The sequence below is a fragment of the Lithobates pipiens genome, unplaced genomic scaffold, assembly GCF_037356315.1.
Source record: "Lithobates pipiens isolate NorthernLeopardFrog02 unplaced genomic scaffold, aLitPip1_a1.2 Scaffold_22, whole genome shotgun sequence".
Lineage (NCBI taxonomy): Eukaryota > Metazoa > Chordata > Amphibia > Anura > Ranidae > Lithobates > Lithobates pipiens.
The window spans coordinates 324454623-324476151 of record NW_027507784.1 but is presented as its reverse complement, the minus strand read 5'-3'; the positions used below and the strand labels follow the sequence as shown (position 1 = coordinate 324476151).

The window sequence follows — 21529 nt, the reverse complement described above, 5'->3', positions numbered from 1 at the left end:
GATGGCCGCCTGTATGACCAGACTGGGGAGAACACCGAAGGGGTAGCTGGTAAGCATGGTGGACATGTCCCTGAAGATGGAACTGGTGATGGGGAGCCGTTTAACTTTAACTGGCGGTTGCTGCTTCTGGATGCCGCGCAGGACGGCTCGGATCGCGTGGGACGAGAAGATGGATGGTTTGGTAGGATCCTGTAGTGAGAGGAAGTGCTGTATGCCAGCTAAGTATAACCGGATGGTGTTGAAGGACAAGGCCAGTTGACTATGGCAGTATGAGGTGAAGGCTAGTATATGCCTGGCATCTGTGGGGCTGCCTACTGTGGAGGCAACCAGGAATGTATTGAATGCTTTCCAGGCTACCCGGTAGGCTCTCAGAGTGTTGTCTGAGAGAGATCGGTTGATGAGCTGAGTGGCTCCATGTAGATGCAGCTCTAGTCCAGGGTCAACTGAGACCAATGCAGGATAGGAGCTGACACCGTATCGGCTCCGGGAACCTGCCGAAAGAAGGGCAGGAGATTAAAGCGAGACAGTGCATCAGCTGCAAGGTGGTACTTTCCTGGGACAAACGTGCAGTATACATTAAACTGATGCTGCAGAGACAGCTGCACCAGCCTGCGAAGGAAGGACATCACGGAGACTTAGACCTGCCTTTGTTGACAATTTCGGCTGTGGCCTGGTTATCGGTGGTAAAACCTACGGTTTGTCCTGTCCAGGTATGACCCCAGAGCTGGGCGGCTGCTACAATGGGGTAGAGCTCGAAAAGGGATGAAGACTGACTAAACCCAGGCATCAAGAGTATTTGAGAAGGCCAGGGTCCGGCGAACCAATGGTGGCCAAAAATAGCCGCAAATCCTGTGGAGGCTGCGGCATCTGTTACTACCTGTGGTGAGAGAGGTGAGATGGACGGGATAAACAGGGAGATACCGTTCCAGGTAGACAGGAACTCGTCCCACATTGACAGGTCTGCTATGGCTGCGGTATCCAGGCTGAGGATTTGATCCGGGTCTTGTGCCTGGGAAAGGTAGACCAACAGGCGCGAGATAAAGGAGCGACCTTGTGGAATTATTCGCATTGGCAAAGTTGAGCATGCCTAATAGCGACTGTAACTGCCTCCTTGTACATCCCCTGGTGCAGGTGAATTCGCGGAGAACTGCCCTGATGCGGGTCAGTTTGTCGAGGGGCAGGCTGGCCTGCATGGAGCTGGTGTCGAGATTGACTCCGAGGAAGGTGATAAATTGTGCGGGCCCGTCAACCTTATGTTCGGCGATGGGGACGTTGAGGTTCCCAAAGACGGTCCTTAATTTGTCGAGGTCCCTTGGAGGTATGCCCGGCTGTTCAATCAATAGGAAGTCATCCAGGTAATGGATAACTTGCTGACAACAAGCCTTGTGCAGGAGGATCCAAGCAAGAGACTGTGCGAATGTGTTGAACAGCCAGGGGCTGCTTTTGGAGCCAAATGTTAATTTAGTGGCGAAATAATATTGGTCTCTCCATTTAATGCCGTGCCAGCACCAGAGGGACGGGTGGATAGGCAACAGCTTAAAGGCATCGGATATGTCGGCTTTGGACAGCCACGCACCTGTGCCTGCTTTAAGGATGGTATGAATCGCCATGTCCACAGAGGCGTATTTTAATGAAAATTCTTCGGAAGGAATCAGGGAATTTAGGCTGGGAATGTGGGAAGAATGAGGCGCAGACAGGTCGTACACCAAACGTTTTTTATTCGAAAATTTGACCTTGACAAGCCCAATAGGGCTAACTCTCCACATATTGAAGGGGGGCTGTGTGAAGGGACCTATGACGAAGCCTCGTTCCACCTCGGTTTGCAGCAATTGGTCAATGGCCTGCTCGTCGGAGGCTGCTGAGCAGAGGTTTCTGCACTCGTAGGTTGTGTGGGGCAGGGAGATGAGGCTGGTATGAAAACCTGTTGTGAAGCCACAGATGAGGAAGGTGGCTAGTGAAGGAGTGGGGTGCATGGTGAGGTAGAAGCACAACCATAGGACGTCTATGCGGCTCAGTCATAAGCCCTTGTGAGCTTTAACCTCACACAGATTCCTGGGGTGCGCTCTGTGACATATGACACAGACGTGCACTAGGCGGCACTGGCTAAAATTACATGAGCCATAGTTGTAATTATTGCAAATGGCCGCTCCCCCTATGGTTCAAACCGAACGTCCAAACTTGTCAACTTGAGTCTTTGGCGCAGGGACTGACGGGCCTTGGGCTGTACCGGAGGTGGAGGGGAACTCTACTGGGCGGCTAACCGTCATGGTGGAGCACCAGGAGGCGGTATGGGTGGAGGACTGGCAGATGGCACACAGGGGTGCACGAAGGCTGGCAAAATGCCAGCAGAACAATTCGGTGTCCATAAGGCTCCAGTCTGTGGGTGACTGGAACTGTGCCAGCTTAGCGGCTGCTTTGGCGGAGAAGGAACGATGGTAATCGTAAAAGGAGAAGCCTCCGTATTTGTACCCTAGGTCCACCACTGTGTGGAGGTACAAGTCCAGCTCTTCCCTTCTGGCGGGGGATGCTGAGCAAATGACGTCTCTTAGCATCCCAAAGGCTAGGGCAAACTCTGGGATGGAAAGTTTGCGGTTCATCCTGGGATCCTTGGCCTTGAGGACTACGGAGACATCTCCCCATGTGTAGGCCTTTTATTCTGCGAGGTCATGGACCGAAATAAGCAGGGAGGCAAGGTTGATATCCTTGCCGTCCAAGATGTCTTTCCTTATGCCGGCCGGCACCAGATGTGCTGGGCAGACAACAGGACATGTCCCTGCGTTACCTGTCGGCAGTGGTGGCGGGACTGAAACTGGAACAGGGGTGGTTGTGGCTGGGTGAGCCTCTAGGAGCGTCACTCTGGCCTGGATGTCCGTGACCGTGTTGGTTAATTACGACACCATTGAGTGTAGTTGAGCAATAGCCGCTGAGATGGACTGGAGAGAAGCCTGAGGCGGGGTACTGGGCCCGGCCGTAGCTGGCGGGGTAGAGAGGAGCCTGAAAAGCTCTGCCTTCCTAGCCGTAGCGGGGAAGGGAATGCCTCTGCGTCTCAGCTCTGCTGTCAGCCTGGGGATAGTCCAACCCCTAAAGGACTGTACGCTGTCGCTCACTGAAGGCGGGCGAGGAGACAAGGGGGCGGTAAGATCTTTGCTGCCGACTTGGGACATGGCTCCAGGTGAATCGTGCCCTAGGAGTGATGTCCTATCTTTTTGGGGTCGAAAGATGGACGACCGGAACCTGGGAAAGATAACGTCCAAGCTGGTGCAGGGTGGACCTACTGAACTTGACTGACCTGGAGAGAGAAACAACAGATGATAACTGGTGAGGAGCCTAACAAGTAAACTGAAGAGTGACGTAAACGGTTTGCTAATGTGACTGAGGTGCACCGGTGAGTAGACATTTTTCGCCATAATTCTTTCTTGATCATCATCATCATTTTCATTTTTTTTTTTTGTGTATTCTGCTGTCCCGATCCGACGTATCATTTGTGTAAAGGACGAAGTGTGGGATGATCCGTGTCAAGTGCGGGAGCACGAAATAAGTGCTGTAACTGTGACCGTAAAATAAGGCGACCAGTGGAAAAAGTGAAATGTGGCCGATCCCTCTGGGGCACGCCGAATCGAATTGATGCATCACGGATGCTACTGGATTCGAGTCGGAGTGCGGTAAGTGACAGTGAAATGAAGTAGGATTGCCATGACAGAGGCACGAAATGGTCGTGTCGCCAGTGCGACTGACAGCAAACCGGACTCTGGAGCATGTACTGAAATGTGGGAAATAAACCTGGGGCGAACCGGAACGAATCGGTGCGTGTTTAGGTGTGACTGAATTTGAACCGGAGCGCGGAGCGTGACAGTGAAATTAAATTATATCATAAATACATAAAACATAAAACAAAAACTAGAAAGTCCACTTTTTATGTATAGCAGCGCATGCACATTTTTTTCAGAATATGTGTAAGAGTTCAGTTCGGTGTTCAGAAGATAGGGTGCTTTATTCAGTCAACCTGCGTTTGTGATTGAAACCCAGCTTCCACCATACAAATCACCACTTGTGGTACCAAGGCCGACCCCCTATGGGATGACTGAATAAAGCACCCTATTTTCTGAACACCGAACAATCACAAACGCAGGTTGACTGAATAAAGCACCCTATCTTCTGAACACCGAACTGAACTCTTACGCATATTCTGAAAAAAATGTGCATGCGCTGCTATACATAAAAAGTGGACTTTCTAGTTTTTGTTTCATGTTTTATGTATTTATGATATATTCTGGTCTTTTAAAGCAGCAGCTGTTTGAAAGATGACACATTAAGTTAATATTGTAATTAAACACCCAGGAGCGCAGAGCAGTGTGCTATAGGGGTCGGCGAGAATTTGTGTTTTTAGCACTACCTTCTTTATAGTGAAATTAAATTAACAACTTATGTCATGACAGAGGCCTAGATCGGCCGGCCGCGAACTGAGACTGGAAACCAAACTGGTTTCTGGAGCATGCACTGAAATGAGGCTGAAAAAATACCTGGGGGGCGTCCAGACGAATCGACGCACAGGGATGCGACTGGATTTGAACTGAACGCACTACGTGATAATGAAATGATTCCCATGATAGAGATACGAATCAGAGAGGACGCAGCCTGCGACCGTCAACGAGCGGGCTCTAGAGCATGTACTGAAATGAGGCCAACGCAACTGGGACACGTCGATCGAACCTGTGCGTTGAGCATGCGCCTGGTTTCGATTTAGGACGTAATAGGTGACAGTGAAATGATTCCCATGACAGAGACCCGGATCGATTGCAACGAGTGGGCCCTGGAGCATGTACCGAAATGAGGCCGAGCAACTTGGGGCACACCGGGACGAATCGGCGCATTTAACGGATGCGACTGGATTCGAATCGGAGCGCAGTGTGTGACAGAAATGAGTGAAATAATGAAATGATCTACGTGAGCCAGCCGTGGCAGAGGCACGAATCGCTGTGCCGTGTGATGCGACTGGCAACGATTTGTCTGTGGAACACGGTGATGAGGCAAACAATATAACAAGCTACGAAAATAGTGCAACATTTTTAGTTCAAGCGATTTCTACTGAAATGAGGCCCGTGAAATGAAGGGCGCTGCGATAATGGTGCGTTTTGAGTGACTAACGACCCAGTTTCACAACGAATGACTCAAGAGTTCAGGGTTTTAACGACACTCAAATAGAAATGTTTTTAGTAAAGGGAGGTCAATCGAGACCCTTACCTGCGGCAGTCGAGCCAGAGACGTTGTACAAAAAACACGAACGGGAACGAAAACCACGAGACTTCTAGTAGAGAGAAGTTATCCGAATGGCAACGAAACTCGAGCAGTCGGCCTAGTGACATAGTATTGCGCACAGGAAACTGACAAAGACCACAGGCGAGTGGGCTGGTTAAATACCCCCCGGGCTCCTCCCATAAATTCAGGCCACCATACTGGCCTTCTTACATATATATATATATATATATATATATATATATACAGAAAAATAAATGTAACCAGGCTATAGATTTCTTTTAAAGTAGCTATGCTGACATACCAGGAGAACGCAGCGATCAATGGATGTCAGGGGAAAGCGCCTGCCATATTTCAGGTCTCCCTGGGTAACTACTGTACAGTATTAAAAATAACTCTCAGGAACAAAAGGCCGGTCATCAGACAGAGCTGTCCAGGGTCCTGAGATAGAGATGTTACTCAAATAGTAAGCACAACAATGCCGAACATAATGAGGACGTCACAGTTTTGTGCTCGTTACCATAACAACAGCCGCCAAGGCCTCAGGATCAATGCAAGAAATAGGCCCTGGAAGCTACAATAGAGCAGCAGAGGATGATGGTAGAGCAGTGTGGTATGCAGGAAGAAAGGACGGGAAGGGAGATGAATGGACAACTTCGCTGTGATGGAAAAACAAGGTTTTGTCTAAAGGGGAGCAACCAGATAGTTAAAGGAAAAGTAGATTTCCAATGGCGGCCATTTGCACTTCGATTTTATTATCTGATGATTGATCAAAACAATTGAATATACAAACAACTGAATCGTTTTAGACTCTATTTACATTGGATTCAATCAAACTGAGTATATACTGTATATGCTGTATGCTAAATGCATAGGGATATACGGCAAGCTTACACAACCCCCGCACGCGCGCACAGCGTAAATCCTGTGGCTTGTGCACATTTCAGCATTTATGCCGGCGTACAGCCGTTCTTTACTATGAGTGGCTGTTTACTGCAGCTGTCTCATCTTGGGTGTGGAAATGCACCCACAATTTACCTGCGTCCATGCACATAAGGCCTTTAAAGTGAAACTCCAGGCAGATTAAAAAAAATAAATGCATTTGTTTGTTTGTGAAAATTCGTGCATTTTTTTTCTTTTTTTTACTACTTCTGTAAGTACCTACAGTTGACGTTTCAGCCTTATACCCCTACATACCCCTACATAGCAGAACTTGGAATAAGGGAAGCAGAGCAGAGCTAGAGGTCAATCAGGTGGTCTTCAGCGCAAGTGTGCCAATATACGTCCTGCAGCACACAGGCGGCGCGCTCTGTGATCAATGAGTCCTTCAGAGTAGGGTAAAGGGCCAATCACAGCGGCCCTCTATCACGTGATCAGCTGTATCCAAACATAACTGATCAGGGATGTAAAAACAAGCCGGGTATCGGCTTTTCTTTCCTCATGTTGACAGCGTGAGAGAAACAGAGAGCCGTTAACTGGCATGTGTTAAAGGGACATCAGCACTGATTATCAGTGCTGCCAATCAGTGCCTCCTAATCAATATCACCTATCAGTGCCCATCAGCGCCACCTATTAGTACCCATCAGTGCCGCCTATCAGTGCCCTTCACTGTCATCTAATTTCAGAGCTCATCCGTACCGCCTATCAATGCAGCCTTAAAAAAAGGCTGAAGTGCTTTCCGCCGCTGCCTATATGGATCGGTGCCTTGGACCTATTGTCCATACTGTAAGTATGTGGTGCCTCTTAGAGGCCACATGCTTCTCTTTTAACCACAATTACCACTGAATGTTATATCTTACTGCTACCTACTATTTTTTAGATATCCTGCATATACACCAACTCCTGAGGAAGCGAGCCGAGCTCGCGAAACGCGTCAAGTATTAAGTTGTATATGTATATGATTTATTTCACTACTGAAAATAACATGTCAATGGTTAAATCATGCCTGATGACATTATTATGTTTATGTTCATTTAACCATGTTTTTTGGAATCTGAATAAAAAATATTTTTATACCTATTTGAGATGACCTATATGACCAACTCATTTAAAGTCCCATGGGCGAATCTGTTTCTATATATCAATGCAGCCTTATTAGTGCCCATTAGTGCCACCTGATCAGTGCTTCCTCATCAGTACCCATCAGTGCAGCCTCATTAGTGCCTTCTCCTCAGTGCCCCCTTATCAGTTCTGCCTCATCAGTACCCATCGGTGCAGCCTCATCAGTGAAGGAGAAAAATTACTGGTTTGCAAAATTTTATAACAAACTATGCAAAATTTTGAGGTCTATTTTAATTTATTTAATTTAAAAATTAAAAACCCTTTGGTGATTAAATACTAACAAATTGTGTGAAAAAAAATGATAAAAAATCTAATTTGGGTACAGTGTAGCATGACTGCGCAATTGTCATTAAAGTGCGTCAGCGCTGAAAGCTGAAAATTGGCCTGGGCAGGAAGGGGGTGAAAGTGCCCAGTAGGCAAGTGGGTAAAGAAGAATTCCAGGTAAGGATATTTTATTCATTGTTACATTGATCCAGCTTGGACCATGCTGCCCAGGGCTCAAGTCCTGCGGGAACGCATGGGAACGGAGTTCCTGTACTTTTTCCACAACAGGAACTCAGTTCCCGTTAGCAGCCGCGTCCTCCATATGTCTGAGTAACTGGTTGCTAGGCTGAGCAGCGCCTCCGAGAGAGAGCAGCCAGCCACAGACACCACACCAGACAGAGCCACACTTACTGCTGGTAAGGATCCAGCCTGTACCTACTGCCCAGTCAGTGCCAGACAGTCCCGAGGCCGCCGCTGACTACTCCCGCAGCTGCTGTAGCACATTGCCAGCAGTGCAGCCCAACTCTGAGCTGCCAGACTTCTCCAGTTCAACTTCTCCTCTCCTGAGCTGAGCCTCCGAGTCCTCCCGCCCACGAGGTCCGCCACGAGTTTACCGCCCGCCAGAGTCATTGAAAAACTTCCAGGTTAGTGTGTTACACACACTTTGTTAGTTACAGTGAGCATGCTCCCCCTCCGTTCTGCTGCTGTGTGCCCCACTCCCCCTTCGTTCTGCTGCTTTCCCCCACTCCCCCTCCGTTCTACTGCTTTCCCCCACTTCCCCTCCATTCTGCTGCTGTCCCCCACTCCCCCTCCGTTCTGCTGCTGTGTCCCCCACTCCTCCTCCATTCTGCTGCTGTCCCCCACTCTCCCTCCATTCTGCTGCTGTTTCCCCCACTCCTCCTCCGTTCTGCTGCTGTCCCCCACTCCCCCTCCATTCTGCTGCTGTCCCCCCCCCCCCACTCCCCCTCCGTTCTGCTGCTGTCCACCACTCCCCCTCCATTCTGCTGCTGTGTCCCCCACTCCCCCTCTGTTCTGCTGCTGCCCCCCCCCCCCCCCACTCCACCTCTGTTCTGCTGCTGTGTCCCCCACTCCCCCTCCCTTCTGCTGCTGTCCCCCTCCAGTATTCCTCCGTGCCCCCCTCCTTTCTGCTGCTGTCCCCCTCCGTTCTGCTCCTGTCCCCCTCCGTTCTTGTGGTGATTATTCTGTTAGTTTGACAAGTTAACTTATTTTGTTTTTTTAAACTGGCACTTTACAATAAATGTTGCACTATATTTTCTGTGAAATATATATGCATATGAGCATATTATTTTTTTTTTTGGTGGGGGAGTGGATCTTGGGTGGGAGTTCCCACATTTTTTTCCCCAGGACTTGACCCCTGATGCTGTCCATGTATCTATGCAAAAATATTCATACCTGGACTTCAACTTTAAAGCCCAACTCTGGGCAATTCTTTTCCCCATGCAGTGGAGTCCCTGCACTGCATGGGTTAACAGCTCGTTTTGTCTAGGGGTGAACACAGAGCCTACACTCCCCTTCAATTCTATGGAAAACTGTGCTCCCCCATGTCCAGTGGTGGATTGTTCTTGACGTTCTCAAATCCAGATCGGGTCTAGGGGCATGATGACGTCAGGAACAGTCTACAGCACAAGACCGCTGGACCACGGAGTGGAGTCGCCAAAGAAACCAGTCTTGTGCTGGAAGGATCGGCGGATTAGGTGAGTATTTCTCGGCTTTTTGAAAACCCCTTTACAAAAACGGAGCATTTACCCCCCTGCAATGTGGGCCCGGAGTTCAGCTTTACCCACAGAAGGAAAAAGTCAGGTTGCCAACCTGGCTGTGGTATGTGGCAGAAAAGAGCACTTTTGAGCTTTCAGAATAAGTAACCTTTTTGTTCTTCAGTACCGACCAAAAAAAAAAAAAAAACATATATGAAGAGCTTTTTTTTTTTCAAAAGCAACTGATTTTTGCATTTTTTCAAATGCAAAATAACCCATTAAAAGTCAAGAAAGCAGCCCCAGAGCCGAGTCTCAAGTACCTGGTTACCATGGAGACTCATAAAACATGTCGAAAAAATCTTGTTTATCTGCCACGATAAAGGCACAAAGAGAATCTCTTCAGTCGCCGGGCTTTGATTCCGAAATCGGGATAACGATCAGCTGCTGCCAAACACAGAGAAGGACCACAGGGACCCAGCTATGACGCAGGGGGGTGAAGTGAGGACGACGGCCAAAACTTTTTTTTTAATTGAAGGGGAAGTATAGATTTTTATATATATATCTCATTGCATTTGAGACTAAAAAAAGATTCATTCAAAAAAATATTTTAATTCTATAAAGCTTGTTTTAAAATCTAAAGCATTGCATAGAAATATGATTTATCTTTTTCAGCCAGCAGAAGGGGCCATTGAGAATTCTGCTATTTTACTGCTGTGCTGTGAACAGCTTGGTGTAATTTGATCTCCTGGTGGGAAAGCACCTACATCTGTCTGTAATTCATACAGACCTGTATAGATTCGCCAAAAGAGGCAGTGAGAAAGCAGAAAAAAAAATGTTGGCACTGTCTTAGCGCAATAGGTGAACTCCAACCTTACCCTTTAGTCTGGCACAGTTGTACCGGCTCCTCTCCTGCACTGTAAATGGCTTACAATGATTTTGCTGCACACTGTGAGCTATTCACAATGTGCAATAGAAGCTGCAGCAAGTCAGATAGAGCCCCGCCTCATTTCCCGGCTGGAAGATGTGCAGCATCATCTAGCTCCTTCAGTTCAATCATGGAGGTCTCACCATCACATGTGGGCATTACCTAGGGCAGCCTGGATGTAAATACACCCCGCCAGGGAATGTCCACTCTTCCAAAACTGTCAACCACCAATCAACTCATTTTGATATTTGCATAACTCCTCCCAAAAGCCTGCCAAATGCTGGCATCAGAACTGAGGGCTCCTGAGAAGAGTACTGAGGCAGGGCGCTGTAATAAGAGAAGCCACAACCTTTGTGTATGTAATGAGCCCATCTGGCATTCCCCATGCACATATGTAAATGAAAACTACTTCAAAGATTTTCATATAGTAATACATGTTGACAGGTTTATTGATATTAGGTGACTTTATATAAACCCTTTTACAAAATAAAACAAAAAAACCCCCCAAAAAGACCCCAGTTCTGCTCTACTAGCTGATATCCTCAGATCCCAAACTGTGGTGAGTGGAACACCCCTTCCTAGGGTGTTGGTAAGTTGTAGAGTATAAAGAGTAATAGTAGATAGTGAAACATTAGTTATACCACTGAGGAACAAAACTTACCCAACATGCATGAACATGTAGGTGAGGAAGCGCCAAGCTCTGGCCCGATGCCCCGGGTGGTAGACCAGCGGACTCTTCATGTACTCTGGGTGGTACGTCTGTAAAACCCACTTGTTCAGTTTGACCCCATAACAGAGGAATACTATGATCTAGAGAGGAGAAGACAGCTTTGAGGAGGACAATAGACGAAGAACAAAAGACTATCAAACTCTTAGAATGGACATCGTTGAGGTGAACTTATTTTTTTAATTAAAAATCATGTTATTCATCCTGTTCAGGTCCATCAGCTTGATCCGAACGTTGCCTATTTTCAAATGGCCAATCATATGACAACAGAGGTGTACTTCCTCACTTAGTGCACCTTCTCCTCTGTCCTTCTTAACCCCCTTATTAGAGATCACCTTTGTTTTTACAAGGCATCCTGGCCCTGTCCCATCTTACCCATGTTATTTCTATCCGTCCCTCTTGATAGACACTATACATTGTCATTTGGTATGAGGTTGTGAAGTACTTTAGGCACAGTCTGTTCACGTTATTACATGGGAAGTTGACCTTTGCGTTATGATATACGGGCTCTCGGATTTCCATCCACCTGTTGGATACACACTCACTGACCACATAATGGGTTGGACCCCCTTTTGCCTTCAGAACTGCGTTTGTTCTTCATGGCATAGATTCAACAAGGTGTTGGAAACATTCCTCAGAGTGCTCTATTGGATGACATCTGGTAAATGTGGAGGTCATTGGAGTGGGGAGATGATTGGAGCTTTGTGACATGGGGCATTATCCTGCTGGAAGGAGCCATCAGAAGATGGGGACACTGTAGTCATAAAGGGATGGACATGGTCAGCAACAATACTCAGGTAGGCCGTGGTGTTTAAATGATGCTGAATTGATACTAGGGGCCCAAAGTGTGCCAAAAATTATCCCCCACACCATTACACCACCAACCTGAACCATTGATACAAGGCAGGATGGATCCATGTTTTCATGCCGTTTACGCCATATTTTGACCCCACCATCTGAATGTTGCAGATGAAATCGAGGCTCAGTTTCCTGTTCTTAGCTGACAGGAGTGGCACCTGGTGTGGTCTTCTGCTGCTGTAGCACATCTGCTTCAAGGTTTGATGTGTTGTGTGGTTTATGGTATGGTATTCTGCATACCTTGGGTGTAGCGAGTGGTTATTTGAGTTACTGTTGCCTTTCTATCATCTCAAACCAGTCTGCCCATTTTCCTCGGATCTCTGACATCAAAGGCATTTTCATCCACACAACTGCCACTCACTGGATATTTTCTATTTTTCTAACCATTCTCTGTAAACTCGAGAGACGGTTGTGTGTGAAAATCCCAGTAGATCCGCAGTTTTTGAAATCCTCAGACCAGCTCGTCTGTCACCAACGATCATGCCACGTTGAAAGTCCCTTAAATCCCCTTTCTTCCTCATTCTGATGCTCGGTTTGAACTTCAGCAAGTCACCTTCACCACGTCTAGATGCCTAAATGCATTGAGTGGCTGCCATGTGATTGGCGGATTAGAATTTTTTTTTACTAGGCAATTGAACAGGTGTACCTAATAAAAGTGGCCGATGAGTGTATAAATGATTATGTGGCCATGCGCTCTTTCATATGCACCAAGCTCATCACTATATGTTTATGTACTTGTAGGCAGGTGCAGTTAGCTACTTTGCAACTAGGTGGCTCTGTACCAGAATAGTTTTTGGTTATAGTAAGTAGGGTCATCAGATGCTAGGCCCCTTTTAGGTAGAGCCCTCCTGCAGTAATGTCATGGGTGAGTCGGTGCCCTGTTATAAGCCAGGTTGGGAGGAGTCCTAGCAACCCTTGGGGCATGGGAGCTAAACATCCCAGAGCTATGTGGATATAACCAGAATGTGTAGGCCCTGGATAGGGCTAGGCCAGATTGCAAAAGACCTTTCGGGCCAGGCCAGGAGTTCCCTGTATAAGGCTGCTTCCCTGTGGGGTCCCAGGAGAGGTGACTACAGAGAGTACAGTACTGTGAGCCTAACATCAATAGTATGCAAGCTCTTGGAGGGGATGATAATGGACTATATACAAGATTTTAGTAATGGAAATTGTATTATTAGCAATAATCAGCATGGATTCATGAAGAATCATTCTTGCCAAACCAATCTTTTAACTTTCTATGAGGAGGAGAGTTTCCATCTAGGTAAAGGAAGACGTTGTGTATCTGGATTTTGCAAAAGCATTTGACACAGTTCGACATAAATTTTTACTGTACAAAATAAGGTCCGTTGGCATGGACCATAGGGTGAGTACATGGATTGAAAACTGGCTAAAAGGGTAAGTTCAGAGGGTGGTGATAAATGGGGAGTACTCGGAATGGTCAGGGGTTGGTAGTGGGGTCCCACAGGATTCTGTGCTGGGGCCAATCCTATTTAATTTGTTCATAAACAACCTGGAGGATGGGGTAAACAGTTCAATCTCTGTATTTGTGGATGATACTAAGCTAAATAGGGCAATAACTTCTCCACAGGATGTGTAAACCTTTCAAGAAGATCTAAACAAATTAATGGGGTGGGCAACTACATGGCAAATGAGGTTTAATGTATAAAAATGTAAAATAATGCATTTGAGTGGCAAAAATATGAATGCAATCTATACACTGGGGGGGAGAACCTTTGGGGGAATCTAGGATGGAAAAGGACCCGGGGGTCCTAGTAGATGATGGGCTCAGCAATGGCATGCAATGCCAAGCTGCTGCTAACAAAGCAAACAGAATATTGGCATTAAAAAGGGGATCAACTCCAGAGATAAAATGATAATTCTCCCGCTCTACAAGACTCTGGTCTGGCCGCACTTAGAGTATGTTGTCCAGTTCTGGGCACCAGTCCTCAGGAAGGATGTACTGGAAATGGAGAGAGTACAAAGAAGGGCAACAAAGCTAATAAAGGGTCTGGAGGATATTAGTTATTAAGAAAGGTTGTGAGCACTGAACTTCTCTCTGGAGAAGACACAATATGATTTCAATTTACAAATACCATACTGGTGACCCCACAATAAGGATAAAACTTTTTTGCGGACGGGAGTTTAACAAAACACGTAGCCAATCATTCAAATTAGAAAAGTGGTTTAACCTTAAACTACGTAGAGGGTTATTTACTGTAAGAGCGGCAAGGATGTGGAATTCCCTTCCACAGGCGGTGGTCTCAGCAGGGAGTAGCGATAGTTTCTAAAAACTGTTAGCCCTTGTACACACGGTCGGACATTCCGACGGAAAATGCCCGATCGGACCATGTTGTCGGATAATCCGACCATGTGTGGAAAACTTTCTGACAACATGATCCGATCGGACCTTGTCCGATCATGTGTAGAGAATTCTGATCGGACAAAGTGCCACGCATGCTCAGATCAAATTCCTACACCAAAGCTATTGGCTACTAGCATGAACGTAGTCCCGTCGTAACGAAATAATGTCATCACGTTCTGAATGATCTGATTTTCCGACAACTTTGTCCGACCGTGTGTATGCAACAGTTTCGGACAAAATCAGTCAGACAAAATCTGACGGATTTGGTTGTCAGAATGTCCGACCGTGTGTACAAGAGCTTAGATAAGTACCTGAACGACCGCAACATACAGGGATATACAATGCAATACTGACATATATTCACACACATAGGTTGGAATTGATGGACTTGTGTCTTTTTTCAACCTCACCTATTATGTAACTGTGTAACATTCTTCAAGAGCCTACCTCATAATGGAAGAAGGTAGGTAGTCAATTATAATCACCACATTATTCCACTTCCAAGCCTTGGAAGGTTGTATTGATGCCCTGATATAAAAAGGAGGTTGGATTTGGTCACTTGCCTGAGTCAGGGTTACAGCTGCCATGAAGACAGGCGGTGGGCACGGCCGATGTTGGTAGAAGTACCAGCGTCTCTCCATCTCCCCAGGCAAAATCTCGTAGGCCACATAGCGGACAAACCTCTTGTAGACACCCAGCCCATCCTGGTCAAGCAGAACATCACGAGGAAGAGCTCGCTGACCGCTGCTAATGGCTCTTCGGAAGCTGCTGGACCTCTTGCTGCTTATCTGTGGCAGAATTGGGAATAATTTTTTTGAAATACTTTATTGAAATTTGCATAATTGTAACAAGCACAAGTACCATGGTTATTTACCAACCCCCTTTCTTGCTATGCTATAACGGGAGAGAAGCCCAGACTGTGTGTGCTGTATGTCCACATCCTAGCAAATCATGTGCAACTATGAACAGAATATGGAGTCATAGATGAGAAACTGAGTTTCTCTTCTATATGTCCACACAAAGTCCATAACTACATATTCTGTTCATAGTTGTACATTTTTTGCTATGCTATGCTCCTCCTATGTGCAGCCATTAACACTGCTGCAAACCAAAGGTGTGAAAAAAATGAATTAGAGTAAAACTCAAAAGAGAGTAAAAATAAATTAGAACATAAATAATTCCAAGACGCTCAATCTAGAGTTGGGTCATTGTTGCCGGAACATTTATCCTAGACCAGAGGTCTTCAAACTTACTAAACAAAGGGCCAGTTTACTGTCTAATAGGTTTTAGCGGGGCCAGGCTGTGGCCAGTGGGAGTAGAAAATTCTCCATCATTGGTAGAAGAAATAGTGTCCCATTGTTGTAATCAATGAGAGGAATAGTGTCAATTGTTCATGTCAGTGGGAGAAATGGTGCCCCTTTGTTGGTGTCAATGCAAGAAATGGTGCCCCATTGTTGGTGTCAGTGGGAGAAATGGTGCCCCTTTGTTGGTGTCAATGGGAAGATAGTGCCCAAAGGGCTAAGTAAAGGCAAGCAAAGGGCCACATCTGGCCCCTGGACCGCAGTTTGGTGACCACTATCCTAGACAATCCCAAGATTCAGCTCACCTTCAATATTCACTTTACCCAAGACCATATATTCTTCCCTCCTAGACCTGCTACATTCCATGCTATCCAGCCTTTAAAAAATCTTAAATAAAAAGAAACTTTTACTTGCCTTGGTGGATTTGATTTGATGCTGCATCTGTCCCCCGTCATCTCTATGCTGAGAACTGAGCGATCAAACACCACTGATCGCTCAGTTCTCCCACTCTGCTCTGAGCAGAGAGCCGGGGACTCTCAGTCACCTTCTCTCTGGCCGGCTCAGTCCTCAAGCAATGAAGCTGAGAGGCTGAGCCAGCTGCCGACTTTAAATTTTGGATATTTCCCCAGCCTGAATTAATAAGTACTTTTTAGCGTGAAACGCGTCAACCGATCTTGCGTGTATTCTGTACTGTGTGCTCAGTAGAAAAGGCCAATGTTACTATGAATATGCGTGCAGCTCAGGCCCTATATATACGAGAACTCTCAAAAACACACATTGCACATGGAACTTTGGAAAAGTTGCACCAAACAAAAATAAATCAATACATCCTTAAAAGAATGCAGTTTGTAATCACATGTATGATTAAAATCATATTACAATTCAATAGAATATATCCAATAACCCATAGTTGTATGATGGCACATATACATAGAAAGATATCCAACGACTCAACGTGTTTCATGAAACAAAGTTCACTTTTCAGGAGATAGTACTATGGATGGAATATCTGCAGAGGGACAACGTCATTAGTATACTGTAATAAAAAGAGGGAGAGAAAAGAAACACAATGGAGAAAATATCCACAAGGGAGTATTCTAGTGCTGTGATGTCTTTTGTCTTCGGTTTGCTACAATAAAAAAATTTTGAAGCGTCCTACTAGAGTGTGTGCCCATCCACTTCTTTTAGGAGTGCACACTGTTTATGTCAGAATTAAGTCACATGCCCTTGCACATCAGGACTACATGTCCCATCATGCCTTGTATGCCAAGCACATAGTGTCCGGTGTGCTTCTGAGCTTTGAGTTGCCTATTTATGTCGATTTGTTGTTTGCATGCAACACTGGCACACAGGAATGTAGCCTTGGCAGGGAGCGTGCACATACAGGTGGCTACGCTGGGGCTTCAGGGGTTCCTGCAAGGCAGCATTGCCACCCTATAGACAGAAATTAGGTCAAGAGAGAGATTTAATGCTGAATTTGAGGAAACGACAGGCTGAAATGGTAAACCAAACTGAAAACAATATAGGAGATGAAGTCTGTTACAATATCTGGTGTTGCAGGGGGGAGGATTTAGTAAGGCTGGGTTCACATATGTGCGAAAATGGATGCGGGCTTACAAGTATGCAGTTCGCATGACATGCGAGTGTGACCGCCTCCCAGTGGAGCCAGTACACATAGGTCCACGGTGGCCACGGCCTGCATTCTGAAAGGGTCCTGTGTGTGTTTGGTTCCAATTCAGGTGCAAATTCAGGCAAAAATTCAGACCCAATTTGCACCTGAACCAGTGAACAGGAACGCACCGGACCCCATGCTGGGAACCACAGCCGCACAGATGTGAACCCAGCCTCACATCTCAAATATTAAACTTGCATTTGTAATTTTTTTTTATTTATTTCAATGCCATATTTATGTTTAACCACTTCCGGACCACCACACGCCAATATACGTCCTAACTTTGAAGAGGAATATCGTTGTTATGGCAGCAGCTAGTTGCCATAACCCCGGTATCCTCTTCTTCGGCCGGTGGTCCGGGTTCCGATGATAGTGGTCTCTGTGGCGGATTCACCGTGAGATCACTTTTATCGGCGGCGGGAAAGGGGCCCCCCTCCTGACGTGCTCTGGTGCCCTCCGCTGCTTGCCGGAGACATCAGCAGTGGCGGAGGTGATCGGATGTTGTCCCTTGTGTGACATGGAGACAAGTGAGGGGAAGATGGCCCACCCATCTCCATATCATTGCAGGGCAAAAGAGACGTCAAAACATCGCTTCCGCCCATAGCTCTTTTTTTTATTGAATTTTAGTATAAATATGAGATCCGAGGTCTCATATTTAAGAGGTCCTGTCATTCTTTTTTTCAAGGGATGTTTACATTCCTTATAACAGGAATAAAAGTGACAATTTTTTTTTTTTTTTTAAAGAACAGTGTAAAAAATTAAAATAAAAGATAAAATAAATTGAAAAAATTTAATAAATTGAAAAAAAAACCTTGCGTGCAGAAGCGAACGCATACGTGAGTAGCACCCACATATGAAATATATATTATTATTATTATAATAAATTATTATTATTATTATTATTATTAATATTTATTATTATAATTATTATTAATTATTATTATTATTATTATTATTATTAATATTATATATTATATATGAAAAATGAGTGAGAGCAATAATTATACCCCTAGACCTCCTCTGTAACTCAAAACATGCAACCTGTAGAATTTTTTTAAATGTCCCTATTAGGATTTTTAAGGGTAAAAGTTTGTCGTCATTCCACGAGCAGGCGCAATTTTGAAGCACGACATGTTTGGTATCAATTTACTTGGTGTAACATTGTCTTTCACAATAGAAACAAAAATTGGGCTAACTTTACTGTTCTTATTTTTTTATTCAAAAAAGTGTATTTTTTTTTTTTTTAAAGTGCGTTTCTAAGACCCCTACGCAAATACGGTGTGACAGAAAGTATTGCAACAACCACCATTTTATTCTCTAGGGTGTTAGAATTTTTTTTTATAATGTTTGGGGTTCTAAGTAATTTTCTAGCAAAAAAAAATAGTTTTTAACTTGTAAACAACCAATCTCAAAAAGCGGCTCGGCCCTTAAGTGGTTAAGAACCAAACATTTTGATTAGAAAAAGACCATACCATACAAACGCGCTGTAAGGCACACAGATTTATGCCTTTTTGTTTTTACTGCACAGATCACTATAGAATTAGCTCAAAGGCCGAATTACATTTTAATGGAAAATATTTCCCACTGGGACCGACATCAAGAGTCATCCCCTTTCCAGATTTGGAGAGTAGTATTTCCCCATTCCATCCAGACAACTAAACACAGCTTTATCATTTAATCCGGAGCAACGGGTACTTGATTGACAGGTGACACGCTGTCCGTCCTGAAAAGAGCGAGATATAGGAAAAAGCAATCTGTATTCAACTCTCCAGAGAAATACGTTCTTTCGCCTGGAATTTCAACCAGTGTCTGTGATGGAAAATGAAAAAAATAAAATAAACGACGTTGACTATGTTAAAGAAGAGTTGTTAAAAACGATGTGCTGCCCGTGCTTTGTTTTTCTTACAAGGCGATTCATTTGGTGATAAAAGGAGAGTATAGACCAGTGATGGCGAACCTTGGCACCCCAGATGTTTTGGAACTACATTTCCCATGATGCTCAACTACACTGCTATTCATTTCATTACATATCAAAAGGTGATTATTCTGAGATTCAGATGTACAGTATCCAAATTTCCGAATCACATAAGTAACGAATCAAGGAATCCAAAATACATTATAATGGAACAAAATAACATAACAAAATAACAGATTCGAAAAATTCAAAAATGTATTTGAATTCGAAAAACTTGAAAATAAAGTTAAATCTATTCTTTTCTATTCTTTTCATTATCCTTTTTTTTTTCACTTTTATACCTTACTGTATTTAGTGCAATATGTTACCATTTCGAATTCATTTTCAAATTCGAAAAATATTTCATTTTTATACCTTGCTGTATTTATTGCAATATCTTTCCATTCAAAAATGAATTTTAAATGGAAACATATTGCAGTAAATACAGTATGGTATACAAATGAAATAATATAATAATAATAATAGAAAAGAATAGAATAGAAAAAAATAGAATAATTAGAATAGAACAGAATGTTGTCTTCTGAAATTCGAAGTGATTTGAAAATACAGAAATTAAAGAGTAACTTCACTAATCTTAGGCCCCTTTCACACTGGGGCGGTGCGGGCTAAAAATAGCGGCGCTTTACCGCCGTTTTAGCGGCGGTATGCGGCCGCTAGCGGGGCAGTTTTAACCCCCGCTAGCGGACAAAAAAGGGTTAAAACCGCCGGCAAAACGCTGCTGCGCTTCAATGGGTAGGAGCGGTTTAGGAGCGGTAAATACACCGCTCCAAATATGCGGCTATCAGGACTTTTTTCACCGTCCTGCTAGCGGACCGCTCCAGTGTGAAAGCCCTCCAGAGTGAAAGGGCTAGTTTTTTGAAAAACCGCTCCAGTGTGAAAGGGGCCATATTGTAATTGAATGGTATTAAAAATTACCTTTTCTTTTCAACCTGCAGCCAATGTAATTTTCTGAGAATGCAATGCAATATGGCTACCTGGGGTTGTTCTGTACACAGAATGTGTACTGACCACTCCCCAGAAACATAATTTTCCGCTTGTGGGATTGGCTCACCAATTTTCCTGGAAGTCTGCCTAAGATACAAGTCAGATTTCAGGCATCCCCTGCAACAAAAATTTAATTTTTGGAGAGATACTTTCAACAGGAACACGTCTAAAGGGATGCAGACCCAGCAGATTTCATCATTAGTGTCCTGCACACCTGACAGTTAATTATGAAACCCCTCCCATTAGACCCACTCAGTACAGAGGCACAGAGGAACACATAGGGATTTCTTCAGAATAACAAAAGCTAGGAATCTGCAATGTACAGAGATCACCCAGAGGGGAATTTTTTTTTTCTCAACAAAAGTGGAGTTACGCTTTACCTGAATCTGAATATATGAAACCAATTCCAAAACCAAAATATTCTAAAATAACGAATATTACAAAACAAAATTATTAACATAAAGCGGGACGTCAGTCATTTTTTCAACTTTCCATATATTAAATCTTCTGCCCTTGTTGTTGTTTTAACTTTGGATAGTAAAACTTTTTTTTTCTGCCAGTAAATACTTTATACAGCCCAATTCCTGTTTATTGCCTGGAATAAAGCCTAGGCTTATGACATCATGCACAGCTCTCACTCTCTTGTTAAAGTTTGCCAAGAAGGGAGGGGGGGGGGTGAGTCATAAGAGGGCCAATGAGGCCTGCAGAGCTGGAGGTGTGCCTCTGTGTGTCTGTGTAAATCCAGGAAGTGAACAGGCAGCAGTCTCAGCTGCCCACAGTTAAAATGGCTGCAGCCAGACTCAGTGAAGGGAGATTTCTGCAGCATATTTGGCAAGTACAGAATCACAGTATATATAAAATGATATGCAAAGTGGTTGGAGGGAAGCTTCAGAGCGCCAAAGATATTTTTATTACAAATTATGTGAGCAGACTGCAGTTCCATACCTCCCAACATTTTGACATGGGAATGAGGGACGCCTTCTAGAAATCTTATGTAAGCATAGGAAACACCCCCTGCCACACCCCCTTAAAAGAGAATTAACCAAAAAAAAAAGGGTTACCGTATATACTCGAGTATAAGCCGAGATTTTCAGCCTCTTTTTTGAGGCTGAAAGTGCCCCCCTCGGCTTATACTCGAGTCATCGCTGTCTGCCCGCTCGATCAGCGTGTCGAGCAGACAGACAGCGGCCATTCTATTCAAAAGCCGCGCCTCCGGCTCCGCCTTCGCCTGTGATAGGCGGAACACTGAATTTCCCAGCAGCCTGTGTTCCGCCTATCACGGACATCGTATCATCCTCGTACTACGGACGAGGATGATACGACGTCAGTGATAGGCGGAACACAGGCTGCTGGGAAATTCAGTGTTCCGCCTATCACAGGCGAAGGAGGAGGCGCGGCTTTTGAATTTTACAATGGCCGCCGAAGAGGGCAC

The 21529-nt window shown here is 44.9% G+C and overlaps 1 protein-coding gene across 5 annotated transcripts in view; it reads right to left on the bottom strand.

Moving 5' to 3' along the window:
- Nucleotides 1-21529, bottom strand: part of RHBDL1 (rhomboid like 1) — an 85869-nt gene that overhangs the window by 34745 nt on the left and 29595 nt on the right. For all 5 annotated transcript variants that reach the window (XM_077449541.1, XM_077449544.1, XM_077449545.1 and 2 more), the window contains exons 3-4: nucleotides 14729-14953; nucleotides 10880-11028 (exon numbers count right to left, since the gene is read on the bottom strand). In XM_077449541.1, coding sequence (XP_077305667.1) covers nucleotides 10880-11028; nucleotides 14729-14953 — 374 coding nt within the window. The remainder of the gene's footprint in view (nucleotides 1-10879; nucleotides 11029-14728; nucleotides 14954-21529) is intronic.